The sequence below is a fragment of the Theobroma umbraticum genome, unplaced genomic scaffold, assembly GCF_002168275.2.
Source record: "Theobroma umbraticum cultivar Fairchild unplaced genomic scaffold, ASM216827v3 scaffold_44.0, whole genome shotgun sequence".
Taxonomy (NCBI): domain Eukaryota; kingdom Viridiplantae; phylum Streptophyta; class Magnoliopsida; order Malvales; family Malvaceae; genus Theobroma; species Theobroma umbraticum.
In genome coordinates, this window is record NW_018397255.1 from 6,869,971 (window position 1) to 6,884,123 (window position 14,153).

Below are 14,153 nucleotides of genomic sequence, written 5' to 3' on the forward strand. Positions count from 1 at the left end.
TTATTTAATCATATATTTTTTTATTTAATTAAGTGTATATTTTTACATTGCACTTTATTTATTATTAATAAGAATTTTTTATGTCATTTTATTCCTTTATTTTTTTTTCCTTTTTTTGTCTTTCTTTCTTCAATAGCAACCAGAGGCCCTTGAAGGGCTTAATTGACAAACAAATGACAATTAATTGGACTGTCAAAGGTTAACCAATTAAGTTCTCTAAAAGCTTACTTTTACCTACAGTAAAGAAATAAGAACCATGGGTAAAATTTACGTTAAGGTTAAAATCAAGAGGTAAAAATGATCGCCAAGTAGCTTTAGTTTCACGATTGTTAAGCAAATGTCAAGTACATACTTGAGTGGTGCAATTAGCACCTTTACAATACGCTATATATTCTGTCATTCTAACTTCATGCAATTACCCAACAGTTCATCTTGAATGCAAAGTAGCTAAGAAATCTTTTATTGAGATAAGCAACTCTGTTTGCATTCTCAGTTTTTAAACCATCCAAGTAAAGCAAGCATAATGTTAAATACGTCGCCACTGATTAAGGCCTTCATCTGTTTTTGCTTTCCTGGTGTGTATGGAGGGTACCTAGTAGGAGATTCTCCCGCGAAACTTCTGTATAAAACTGCCTTATTGTGGCTAAAAGCATCGAAAGAGAATTTACCATGGTATGAACCCATTCCACTTTCCCCAACTCCTCCAAAAGGTAAGGTGGGAACTGCTAGCTGCAGAGTTTGGCATGGATGCAGAAACAGTTAATTAGCTAAAGTATATGTATTGTAACCAAATGCTGATACTGACATGCAACAACCAATGGAAGGTAGAAGGATTTGAAAGTCCTACGCAACCAACAAGCCAATTATTGGACAAAATGTGCCACTACCTTTCCAATGACTTTATCTAGAACTAGCCAGCCAACCATTAAAAGATATGATGTGGATACCAATTATTGAACTTGGAATTACGTGATGATGAAGTTCGTATCTCAGGCTTGACAGGATGACAAATGAAAATTGGAAAAATGGGCATTTATGGCTTTTCCATATGAATTTCAAGAAGTAAGGAAGTACTTGCAGAATGGTGTCATTAATGGCTATTCCTCCAGCAGATACGTTTTGCACAAACTTCCTTTTGATCTGCTCATCATCACTGAAGAGATATGCAGCAAGAGCTTTTGGCTTTCTGTTTATCATGTCAAACGCATCCTCCAACTTTTCAACCTAAAACAGGCCATGGAACAAAGTTAGCTGAAAAATACATTGCATCTTGCTCAGGCACGGGCATTTGATGTAGAAAATGATTAACAACTTGCCTCAGAGATTATTGAGCAAAAAATAAAAAATAACACTTGCCTCAGGAATCATGACCTCAAATTAGGGTGTGGATATTGAGAAAACAAAGAATAGAAAGATAATTCTTTGAAATAGTTACGGTGAAGGAGCCCTACCTTCATTCTTAGAATAGTAATGGGCTTCTTCAACCTTTAGTTGTAGCTTGTATGCCCAAACATGTATTTTATATGCTTGGTTAAGGAAAGAGAAGAAGAGGGAGGGGGGATAGACCAGAGTTCAAATATTAGAGTGAACCTTTGTTTTAGATTTTATTGTGAATATATGATCAGGGAGCACTAACTAGAGAAAGTATATAAAAGTATTGTGCAGGGAACAGAATCAGAAAACAGTAATCCAGTATGTTTTTGTCCTTCGACCATTAATACTCGCATTTCAAGAGTTCAAACCATAAGATGAAAATGTTTGTCTTAAATGATATTAATACTGTTACATTAACAGAGAAAAGAAACTCACCGTCATTATGGGAAGTAATGGTCCAAAAATTTCTTCCTGCATTATCAGTGAGTCCTCAGGAACATCCAACAATATTGTTGGAGCTATTTGCCTGCATTACAGAGCCAAAGACTACATGGTGATGACAAAATAGATTGTTAAAGATAATTACAGGTAGCGATTACTAAACTCACAATTGGCTCCTGTCCCTCTGGCCTCCAACAACGATTTTATCAGAGACCTTATCCTCATCCAAGAGATTTACTAGACGCATGAAGTGAAACGAGTTTACAATGCGGGAACGGTCCTTGGATTCCATTGGATCTTTTCCAAAGCATTCCTCCAGTACACTTCTTAGAGCACCTATCTGTTGATCAAACATGTTTCAAGACAATGACACTTAAAGTTGACAATTTTATTCCTTTGACAAAATCTTACCAACTTAGTGGCAAAGTCTTTTGTTGTTATAATATAATCAACACCAATGCAAGCTTGTCCATTGTTGCATGCCCACTTGCCTGCTACAATCCTCCTTGCAGTAACCTTATAACGGTTACAATCAGATCAACTGAATAAAATGACGATGGACAGGTAACTTAAGGTAAACAGGAACTACTCTCACTTGTAAATCAACATTAGAATCAACAAGAACTGGGCACTTTCCTCCAAGTTCAAGAGTTACTGGTGTAAGGTGCTTCGCTGCTGCAGTCATCACAATGTGCCCTACTCTCGCCCCACCTGCAACGTAAAGGAATCTGTATTTTAAGATTTTATTGCTGGGAATTAAATGAAGTACAAAAAATCAAGAACTTACTAGATGACTGTAAGTCTGAAAGTTAATGCAAAATAAAAGCAGTTCATAGGAATTTTTAGCATCCTGCCAATACATGATGCTTATTGATTCATTTTTATTCCTCCTAGCATTGCATGAAAAATAAAGATAATCATCAAGTGTAAGGAGACTTCATACAGTAACAGCTACCAAAGAATTAGGAGAACAATTCAATCATAACTACATCTTCCAATTAAAAGGAGCTGCCGCATTTTGACACAAAAGGAGTGCTCCTTGAAGCAGTTCGCCCATATTGAGAGCATAACAATGTTTGCCATTAATCCACTTATAATAGTAGATAAAGGAGTTTAGAGTGATCCGGGGAGTTTGATTGTCAGCTTATAAGTAGAAGGTGGACATATATCCAACCATTAACTAGGCAGCCTCAACTAAGATAGAATGAATTCAAAGTGCACTGCACTATAGTAGACCATGAAGACTACAATTATTTCATTGAGGCATCAAAGTTGGAGAAATCACAACGTTAGATAAATATAGGGTTAAACCTGTAAAAAAGATCTTATCCCACTTTTGTTCTAATAATGCAGAGGTCTCAACAACAGCACCCTCAACAACTCTTATGGCAGATTCGTCTGCATATTCTACTAGTAACCTTGAAAGCAATGATGATGTGGCAGGAGCAATTTCTGATGGTTTAAGGACGACAGCATTACCAGCTGCAATGGCTCCAATCACCGGATCAAGAGACAATACTACAAGATGGAACAACCAACATTTCAGTTTGCACGATATAATAGAAAACATAATAACGAAATAAAAAGGCTGTCTATCATATTATATTTTTTACAAAAATTTATCAAAACAATGGCTACGTTTCAGAATAATTCCACAGGCAAAGGAAAAATCTAGTGGCACCTTTGGATTGTTAAACTTTCCTAAATATAGCAGTAGAATCTAAGTTTACCATCAATACATCATGAAAACAAATGATGTGGAACAAGTTCACCATGTGCAGTTTGATTATAGATTGTGTACAGATTTTTCATTTTTGGAACGTAAGACACCTCTTTTATCAATAAGGATAATGCAGTACATCAACAGCAACGAAAATATATATATGAAAGACCTAAAAACAGATAATATGGAGCCCCCTTATATCAAATTACAGTATAAGTGAGAAAAAAAGGAAAGCTTTTAAAGCAATGCTACAGCTTCATAAAATTATGCAAAAGACACACCCTACATACTTGCTGACTTGCATACATACATAATTACATTAGATATGAAGCATGTCATCACTATGATCAGTTAAATATAAAAAAAGTGACGGGATAAAAGAAGAATGAATGACATTACTATTTTGAAAATCCATTAAGATAAACACCCTAATGATTTTGTAATCAAGAGAAGATGATTTGTAAAAAATGATAATAACAGTTCAATTATATCAAGAGGCAAGCAACAAAATTGAAGTGACCATACTTCATTAAGTTATATTGAGTAAAAAGAGAGAGCATGACTAGAAGAAATGTAAAAGAGAAGGCAGATTACTAAAAAGAAAAACACAGAGGTGTTAATTAGGGGAAAAATACTAAGCATAACAAAAAACTGAAAATAGATTGTACAGGAAAATTTTAGACAGTGAAATACCACAAAGCAATATTCATTTGAACTATCTCAATTATGTTAAAGCAGCATATAAATAACATACAAAAGGGAAAGTTCCAGGTAGATATGACCAACACAACTCCAAGAGGTTCTGACACAATTTCCGCTGACGATGGATAAGTTGCCATTGAAGTTTCAACCTGAAAAAGTGTTAAGGGTTTTAAGCTAAAAGTAAACAGTAACAATTAGTCCGAAGGTTTGTACTCATAAGAGTAATTACCTTTTTTGGCATCATCCAATGTTTAAGTTCTTTAAGAGCCAACTTACATGAGGATTTTGTCATCGAAATCTGCATCACATAGAATATGAAGTGTATACGGTGCACAGGTCAATTATTAAGAAAAAAAAAAGCCTGACTTCTAATTTTAGCACATTTAGGTTGATATTCCTGTAAAAATCAAACTATTGTTTGTTGATGGTCTTAAATTATGGGTTACTATTGCTTCTAATTGCTTGAGAGTGATGGCACTAATTTTTATTGCAATAACTTATGAATCCAAATTCTGCATTTCCCGATATTAAACATATTGATGGTTTCTCTATCAAAATTACAACCTTGACTGATAAACCTTACATAGAACCAACTTATTGGTGCTTGTGCAAGAACAATTTGCTAAGGCTCCAATTGGCCAATGCTTTTGCTATTTGCTTTTGTTTTGTATTCATTTTTTAGTTTTTGCTTTTTCCTTTCTATTCATTTTTGCACAAAAAAAAGAACAAAAAACAAAGAGCAAAAGCATCAACCAAATGGAGCCTCAATGATTGAACTACTGAAATGAAAGTCCATTAGAAAAGAAGAAAGAAAGTGAAAGGAAAAAAAACAAACAAACATGTAATATGCCAAAAGATGCTAATTTTCAATCATGGATATGCTCTTATGGCTAGATATCAAGGACTTAATTAGAACTCATAAAACCTAAAGCTGAAAAAAATTTGAAATATTTATTTCATAATTTCCAATAAACAAGCAACAAGAGGCTTAACAAAGGATGGTTATTATAGAACAGAAACATTGTAAACCCCTAGTTTCAGCTAGTAAAAATTAACAGGACTGTCAGTTTCATTCTAGCCCTTGTCATTAGGTAAATTTATTATCTAAGAAGCTGCTATGTGCTCTTCAAGGGAGATAATCAACCAAATGTCACTTCCTTTACATAAAAAATATTTATGTAATCCCCTCCACATGTGTTCATAGAAATGATAGGACCCAGCAAATAAAAAGTTCTAATCCCTTTTTCCCCTCCTCATGTAAGGTTACAGAGGTGAATGGTTCACAAATTGGTAGCATCTTCTATGCCCAATTTTTATGTAAACTTGACAACTAATAAATCTCACTTGAAAGTGTAAAGCACACACAAAGTTCGTTTCACAATGAATTGTCAGCTAAAGGCAATACATTAAAAAAAAAAAATGTAACTTGCAACTTGTAAGGTAGATGTAAAAGGGAATGTAAGAAAATCATAAACAAAAGCATGGCATTCAATGATGATACAGACCTCTGATACAAAAGCTTCAAGTTCAGGTTTCGATAGGTCCTTATGAAGTGCTTCTATAATCTCCTTCTCCTTCTCATCAATCATCTTTGATATACTTTCCAATTGTGACATTCTCCATTCATAGCTCTTAGTCTTGCCTGAAGTAAAGGCTTTCCTGAGCTCCTTAACAAGCACAGCAGCTTTGTCTACATCAAATGTTTGCTTTGCTTCCTCCATTGTTATCGATAGTGTTGCACGGCAACTTTTTTAGATGTATTTGAAAAAAACAAAATCCAAGGAATGCAGGAAGTGGTGCAGATCAGGAAAAGTAAATTAATTAATACACAAGCACAAACATGAGTATAATAAGACAGACAGAGAAAGAGAGTTTACTAGGATGAAGAAGGGATAGAACTGGAGAAGGATACTTGGTTGATCTTATATGTATGATGATATGCGAGGGTATCACCCAGGCCAGCACCAACTATACTGCTGGATTTGAAACATCTGAAAATGAGTGAGAAACAAAGCAAAATAATGCATTCAAAAAGTATATATCAATATGCAAGAAGACTAAACCAAACACATTTCTAATTATTAGAGCCCCTCGTTTAGAGTAAAGACGTCAGAACAAATGGACTCAGGTCATCATTTCTTGGGTTTATTGAAACTAGGATTTATCAGAAAATATGATTACAGCAATTACCTAGTCTACAACTTTGTCACAACTAATGAAGTTTTCATTGTTTATGCCTTGAATTAAAAGCTTCAAGAGATACACCCAAAATAAAATTGTGCTAATTAGCTTCTGATGATTTATCCGAGAAAATTTAATGTCACCAAATATTCTTTTGTTTTCTTGAAAGTCCATAATGACACTACGCCACCACCGCAGCAGTGGGCAGATTAGTGATATCTAAGAAAATCATATACCCATAATAACCATGTGTACTCCAAAATTTTTTACATTATATACAGATGAATCTTCAGATTGAGATTTACAAAGTAAAATCATTTGTAAAGTAGAAGAGAAGAAAATTAGATCACATAGATTGTCAAAGAAAAAAACTAAGGAATACATGGAATTTGGACAAGGACATGTACTATTACGAATATTTTGATGATGGAATTTATTCTATTTTGTAAAATTTGAAGGATTGTAGTCCCACTTTTATCCATAAATAAAGAGTCTTGCTTTGCACAGCTTGTATGATGTGCCCTTGATTTATATAAGTTCTTAAATTATAGCATGCTTATAAGAGTTTTTTAAAAAGCAATAACTCTATTAGTTCCACCTTACCTCCAAAAAAGAGTCCTTGATGCTTGCTTAACTAGTACAGAGGTTACAAGCTAAGATCCTCCAATTACCGTTCAGCTTGTCAGTAACAAAAATTTTTCGATTTGGCGTTAAATTGAATACCTATCCCCTTGGCCCCTCCACAAAATTTCCCACTGGGAGAGAGACTAGATCTTTTTTTCTTTTTTATAAGGTAGAGTTAAGATCGTTTAATTGAGCTTCAAACTAGAAATTTGAAGTTTAGTTACAGTTAGTACATATTGCTGCCTAACCTGAAAAGAATTTACCTTGTGGTTATCAGACCTTATCACTTGACCTCAACAAGACTTGCCTTCTCCTGGCAAGGTTCGGGTTCGGTAAGAACAACCAATAGAAAACTGGGTTTTGGGTATTTCACTGAAACCAAGCCTTGACACGGTTAATAGAGGTAGTGTGAGGAAACTGAAAATCTTCAGGCATTCTCTAATTGTTCTTTCTCTCTAAGCAAAGTAGCAGTTGGTATTAATCTCCCAATTCATTTACTTACAACTAATAACTCACAAACCATCATCCCACATATAGCTGACAATGCAAAATATCACCCAAAAAAAAAATGCATAGAAATCAACAGTGAAACTTGCATTATAATTTACAGGCAAACAAACATTTCATCATGAAACATTGTAACATATTAAGCAAGCATCAAGAAAGCCAAAAGACTAAACCAACAAGGTACCAGCAAAAGAGAGGATTGCTAAAGGAAAAGTACTTGATAATTCACAGTTGAAAAGAAGACCCAAAAGTTTGGGTTGAAGAAGAAAAATGAGAGGATAAAGCACCTGCCACAGTCTTTGAAGAGGCCAGCAGAGACGATTATCATGGCAGCTAGAGAATCTCCAAGTTATCGGCAGAGAATTTGGTCACTCAAAGTATACCAGGAGAAGCAAACAAAAATAAAGATCGAGGTTTTTGTTCAGCTTCTTTTTGCGTGAAAATCCAAGAAGTACATGCAAACACAATCGCCACCAGTCTCATATCCTTTGCTGCCAACAGATAAGAGGTACCTCGTGGGGACCATGAGAGACCTTTCCCAACCATTAAAATTTTCTGAGTGCAGGGGATCAACGTGTTAATTCTCTGATGAACATTAGCATGCTGCATGTTCCATTGTCAAAAAGTGTCACAGTCTTAAACAGGAATGAACCCAAACCCATATCAGCTCTCTCTTTCCGGAGTTGGCCCATATTTGGGAGATATTGCCACTTCGGCCTTGTTTGGTTTATTGTATCAGACAAATCTTGAGGACACTGACGCTGACCGTCTTGTTCATGGTACTTACTGGGTATAGTAAAATATTATAGTAAATAATAATATTATATACTGATACAATACTATTATATTTTTATTATTTATGATACATTAATATTGAATAAATAAAAAATAATTAATAATAATTAATTTTTTGATAATTTTAAAAATTTAATTGACTCAAAATAAAAATATATAAATTTGATTGAATATAATGAAAGAATAAAAATTTATTTAAATTTTTTTAAATAGTTAAAAAAAATTAAAATATTATATCTAAATTGTTTATGAAAAAAATATTTTGAAATTTGATACAATTTACTATATTACATATTTCAAAAAATATATATATGTGATGCACTATAAATATATAAAAAAATATTAAATCATGTCTTGTTATCTTTAAATTTAAAAATAAAGCTTAGGAGCCTATAAATATAAATTAGTACTTGTAATACTTTGTATGTAAAAGATTGTTTAAATTCAATAATTTGAAATTTCTAATTTTAATTTCATAAATGATTTAATAGTATTAGAATTGCATATTTTCTCAACCATAAAAACTAAATAAAAATAATTACACTCTTACAAAAAAAAAGTGATGATAAGTAAATTTAGTTGTTATCATTTTAATTACATATTAATTTGATTTATTGAGGGGGAGTTCTTTTTTTTTTTTAATTATATGAAGTTACCTAAGCTTTGCTTGGTAGGATCGATGAAAAAATGGAAAATTAGAGAAGGAGAAAAGTGGATGTAAAAAATAAATGTCTTTCCTTTCATTGCTTGTTAGATGTAAAACAAACAAAAAAAAAAAGAAAACTATATTATTTTATATTATACCCTTTATAAATCAAGGTAACAAAAAAATCTAAAAAAATGATAGAAAATTTTGTAAATATTGTTTTGAAGATCTTGAGAATTCGAATTTTAGAACAAGATGATCAGATTTATAAAAAATATTAATAGGTGCTTACAAATAATTATTAAAAAAATATCTTTCATCCTTTATATGGGTATTACTTAACTCCACACGACTAGAAAATGATAAGTAATATCTTGATTAATAATAATTAGTAAATCGTTAGTCATAAAACTCTATTTGATTCAAAATAAAAATAAAAAAACTTGATTGGAGATAATGAAAAATAAAGGTTTATTTGAGTTTTCTTAAATTATTCAAGGGTTTTTCAAGCATTATGCCAAAGAATTTTGTTATTAATAATTTTTTGACATAATGATCAAATAAATGCTTAAACTATTTAAGAAAATTTAAATAAACTATTATTCTTTTATTACATTCAATCAAGCTTTTATATTTTTATTTTAGATCAAATAAATTCATATGACTAATGATTCATTATTGAACAAAGGAATGATTAAGCTCATACGACAATGATTATAATTGTCATTAATTAAAATACCATTTATCATTTTGTATTCGCATGATATAAATGTAGAAGGTGAAAAATATTATATTATCATGTTATCATGTTAAATTAACATGTAACATCATTATTAATTATGATATATCAGTATATTATATTATCATCAATAATGACATGTGAAGATACTATGTTAACGTCACGCAACATAGAATGATAATGAGTATTTTGATTAAGTCAATTATTAAAAATTTATTTGATTACAATAAAAATAAAAAAAACTTATTTAACATAATAAAAGTACAAGGACTTATTTGAATTTATCTTAATAGTTTAACAGATTTTTTAGTTATTATGTTTAGATTTTTTTTTCTTTTCAAATTGGGTAAAAAAGAGCATTAAGTTGATTTTTGTACTTAAAATAAATAACTTATTAAACTTTAACAGGAGAGTGACCTTTCATTAATATATATATATATATATATATAAATAATATTATATATTGGACTAGATAGGCTTGGGCCTAACTGAATAATCTTTAGTGTGGCCCGGTTGTTGAAGAGTTAGAAAATGTTGTGGAGGCCCATGGAAATTAAGAGCAGGATTTGTGGAGATGGGAGCAAGGTAAAGGAAAGGACAATATTGAAAGGCAGCAGCAGGCGCAGAAGAATCGACAGTCGGTAGTCATGTAACCAAAAGTATCAAACTGGATCTCGTTTTCTTTAGCAGACCAGTCAAGATTTCAAAAGAACGAAAGAATGATGCCTTATTTATTACTCACTCAGAAGCCAAAGAAAAAGAAGAGACAAGAAAAGATGCTCCCACTAAAGCTGGTACGAGAGGCCTTCACCCAACACCCTCTCCTTCTCTCCCAGCATCACCATCGCCATCATTCTAAGTCCAACCTTGAAGATGATGATGATGAAAACGATGCCTCCAAGCCCAGCATTTACAACTTCTATTATTACTCCTCTAAATCAACCAAACCCAGAACCCCCAAATGCAAAACCAAGCCTAAGACCCCACTGCTCCTCTTTCTCCCTACCAGAGAAGTAATCTGCGACACATTTAGGTTAGCCACCATAGCCAGAGAAATGGGCATGGATTTCTACCCGACCCCTTCCCTTTCTCACATCGTTTTCTCTTACTCTTCTTCCTCCCCCTCCCCCTCTTCTTTCTTCGTCTTCTGCTTCTTCTTCTTCAGCTACTTCCTCTGCCTTGTCTCTCTCGTCTTCTTTTTCCATGCCTTTACCGCACGGTCCGTTTTTGTTTCCTTCCTTCACTCTCTTCCTCCTCCCTTTCCCATCTTCGTTCCTTTGTTTCCCTCTCTAAGGCCTTTCAAGCTCGTTTTCATCTCCTCGGGCTCTATTATGATGCAAATTTGATGAGTCCCGCAACTGGGATTGCTGCTCCATTTCTCTATTTTCAAGGCTGACAGGTGATAGGATAGAATCCATGGATGCATTTTCAAGGGCTTTGGCTGGAATGGGATGGACACTTTTCAATACAAGGAAAAACCCATCTCTAAGTTCTGCTAATTCCGCTACGCAAATCGGTTTACTTGTTCAGGAAAGTAGATTCAGGTCGGGTTCGGGGAGGGAGAGGGAAGAGAGGCAGGATAAGAGAGCTGAGGTTGCCTTCATGGATTTCAGGAATGCCCCTTTGAGAGATTTTGCAGTATATTGTTCTGATGACTGATGATGTTTTTTTTCTTGGGTAAAAAAGAAAAAAAGAAAAAGGAAGAAGAAAGAAATGGGGTATGTTTCTCTTTTTTGGTTACTTATTTTTACTTTTACTGCCTTAATTTTTCTCTTTTATTTTTGTTAATTTATGCATATGTTTTTTGTACTTCTCCAGAAATTAGTAAATTACTAATGTTAAAACAATTTCCTGAAATTTACCCGATGACTTCTTTTATAGGTAAGGAAAATGTTAACAAGTGCCTATTAACACTGGTTAAGGTCTTGTTTTTGAAAGATCCCTGTGGTTCATTCATTGGTCTCACTTAAGTTCAATGAGAATAGTGCATAATTAGAAATAATAGACTTCAGTTCTTAAATAACCTGTTACATGGTTGCAATGTCCTCACGAAAATGGATCACAATCAAGCTCAGATCAGGCCAGCGAATGAAGTTTTTGCTAGTGCCTTTTTCATGGTAAAATTTGATTCTTGAAAAGAAGTTTATGAATGTCTTATGAAGGATGCATACTACCAAAAGGAGGTACTAAGAGTTAGACCAATTCTGCCAATGAATTTTAACTGTCGGGCTTGCTCTGAAGAAATGATAGCTTGTACGGCTTGGAAACTTTTGGAGTTAAGGTGAAGTGGCTTGTTTATAAAATAGGAGACGTGTATGGTGCCAGAACAACAAGCATCTCTAGGTTCTTTTGAGCGGTGCTTAGGAACTAGATAAGTTGAAGGATCCACCTGATAGTTGCTAAAAGTAGAAACAGGAATAGCATCAAAGATGAGATCTTCCCGATCGTTGCATGACATAGTGGAATCATGGACCCCACTTGTTGGGAGAAAATCCTTAAGACAGAGTAAAAGATAAGTATTTTGTATGGCAATGTCAATGGGGAAGCCAAATATCTTGTATGGCAATGTCAATAGGAGAAGCTTAATTCGTGTACAGCAATGTCAATGGGAAACTACATTTTGAACAGTAATATTAATGGGACTGGTTGGCAACATACTTTTACTAAGTATACATTAGGATGCCCATTGTTGTAATAGTGGAAGCATATGCTGGAAATGTCTAAGAAGTAAATGAATTCCAAAAAATGTTGTTGTTGCACGTATTTTAAGAGGCTTTAGTTCGGAGAACAGCTTGTTTGCCTATGGCTTAGAAACTGATTAGATATAATTTAGAGACTGATGCATTTTTGAACTCAAAACGCTGCAAGGTGTTTTCTCTGCTTCCTCAGGTCAGTGGAGCATGACTTAATTATGTGTTTCAGCCTGAGTCTGTGTCTCTGTGTGTTTTTTTTTTTTTTTGGGGGGGGGGGGGGAGGGGGGGTGGGGGTGGGGGGGGTGGGGGGGGGGGGGGGGGGGGGGGGGGGGGGGGGGGGGGGGGGGTGGGGGGTGGGGGGGGGGGTGTGGTGGTTGGTTGTGGTGTTGTGTTGTCGAGATGCATTCATCTTGAGCTAAAAAGCATTACTAGATATGAAGCTGTCTATTACTGTTTTTAAAAATTACATAATTAAGGCTATGCTGAACTAGATGATAAAATGGGCTGAGTTCTAGCAGAATTTCAAAGGGAATGATAAGCAGGAAAAGGAATAGCTGCTGATTTTGATGGAGGGAAATAAGAGGCGATCAAAAAGGAAAATTTTTCTCAAAATAGCTATTCGAAGAAAAAGAGGTCATCTTGCCATTGCTGAAGAAACTGGAAGAAACAGATCATTATTAAGAACTTTCAAAGAGTTCAAAAGGAAATACTTGGATAAACTCTCCATTTTAGGTTGAAAATAAGGATGGTTCAGGAGGAATTCTAGGATCATGGGGGGAAAGGCTGTGTTATTTTTTATTCTATCATGATGTAGAAATATGTACACAAGTACATACAGTTGGTTCTTCCAATTAATGGAGAAGTTTTGCCATGAAATTTGTCTTTTAGGTGGCATTTTCACTTTAATGTGTAGCAGTTATGCTTAATCCACATTTTCATATGGCTCTAATATGAAGTTGGACATAACTTTTGCAAATACTTACTTTCAAGAAAATTTGACACGTAGACTAGAAAGGATCAGGCTGAACATTCGGGGAGGCTGAGGTCTATACTCGACTCCATTCCTTTTATGAGTTTGAACTAGAGACAAGCATGGTTCACTTCCATACTTATGTTTGATGTATATTTCTTTAGTATTACACTAATCCCTGGGCCATCACGAGTTTCAAATATTGCAACCAAGAGTATGACATCTTTAATGTCTATGTTGATATATTAAGTCTCCTAGAGACTTAAGAATATGATCAAAGGGTTGACCATGTTGTAATTCTAGGATTAGCATTAAAACTTACCAAGCAAGATGCTTTGCTTATGGTACAGCAAGTTTTAACATTTTCTACAATAGTCAGCATCACATCCATGGACACTTGATCTTAGTTCTAATCTCCATTAAATAGCTCATTTTTGTTTATGCTCCTCAAGCCAAACTCTTTTGAGAGTCCATTGTATGTCAATTCTCTTCATGGTCTGCATATATTGTCCGTAAAAAGAATTTGGTTATTGGCTTAGACTTCCTAGTAAATTTTGGTCAGCTTTCTGACAATGAGGTCACTGTTTTGGATGACCCTTCACAGGACTGGAGCATTATTTTTAGCGGATGCTAGAGCGGTTTATGTTTTTTTCCATTTTTGGTAGGTTGTGCAGTTTGGGCATTTCCAGCATCTTTTGTACCCAAAAGCAAAGGCACTCGCTTAGTTACCTTGTCTTTACAAGCCATATATAGCAGCT

General features: G+C 34.1%; 2 protein-coding genes across 3 annotated transcripts; one reads left to right on the forward strand and one right to left on the reverse strand.

Annotated features, from left to right (window-relative positions):
• Window positions 1–278: 278 nt before the first annotated feature.
• LOC110409406 (aldehyde dehydrogenase family 3 member H1-like) lies at window positions 279–8,097 on the reverse strand. 2 transcript variants are annotated; one of them, XM_021418736.2, is made up of 12 exons: window positions 7,840–8,095; window positions 6,118–6,231; window positions 5,746–5,986; window positions 4,470–4,538; window positions 4,293–4,389; window positions 3,127–3,333; window positions 2,411–2,526; window positions 2,227–2,331; window positions 1,983–2,155; window positions 1,810–1,900; window positions 1,075–1,224; window positions 279–729 (listed from the first exon to the last, which is right to left on the reverse strand). In XM_021418736.2, exons 1-12 carry the CDS (start codon window positions 7,878–7,880, stop codon window positions 490–492), a joined length of 1,644 nt encoding a protein of 547 aa, XP_021274411.1. In that variant the 5' UTR covers window positions 7,881–8,095; the 3' UTR covers window positions 279–489. The 2 variants fall into 2 exon arrangements, with proteins under 2 accessions (XP_021274411.1, XP_089641880.1); XM_089785754.1 differs by having other exon boundaries at window positions 588–729; window positions 1,079–1,224; window positions 7,840–8,097.
• Window positions 8,098–10,349: 2,252 nt separating this feature from the next.
• LOC110408888 (topoisomerase I damage affected-like protein) lies at window positions 10,350–11,593 on the forward strand. Its single transcript, XM_021418019.2, is given in 5 exon segments — window positions 10,350–10,867; window positions 10,869–10,964; window positions 10,966–11,066; window positions 11,069–11,241; window positions 11,243–11,593. Coding segments are annotated over 5 exon segments (957 nt in total). The 5' UTR covers window positions 10,350–10,451; the 3' UTR covers window positions 11,414–11,593.
• Window positions 11,594–14,153: the final 2,560 nt, after the last annotated feature.

Coding starts and splice junctions, on each gene's coding strand:
- LOC110409406 (XM_021418736.2), bottom strand. CDS start 7,880: ATGATAATCGTCTCTGCTGGCCTCTTCAAAGACTGTGGCAG. Junction 1,225..1,809: donor CATTACTTCCCATAATGACG/GTGAGTTTCTTT, acceptor GGCCTGTTTTAG/GTTGAAAAGTTGGAGGATGC. Junction 730..1,074: donor TTAATGACACCATTCTGCAA/GTACTTCCTTAC, acceptor CAAACTCTGCAG/CTAGCAGTTCCCACCTTACC.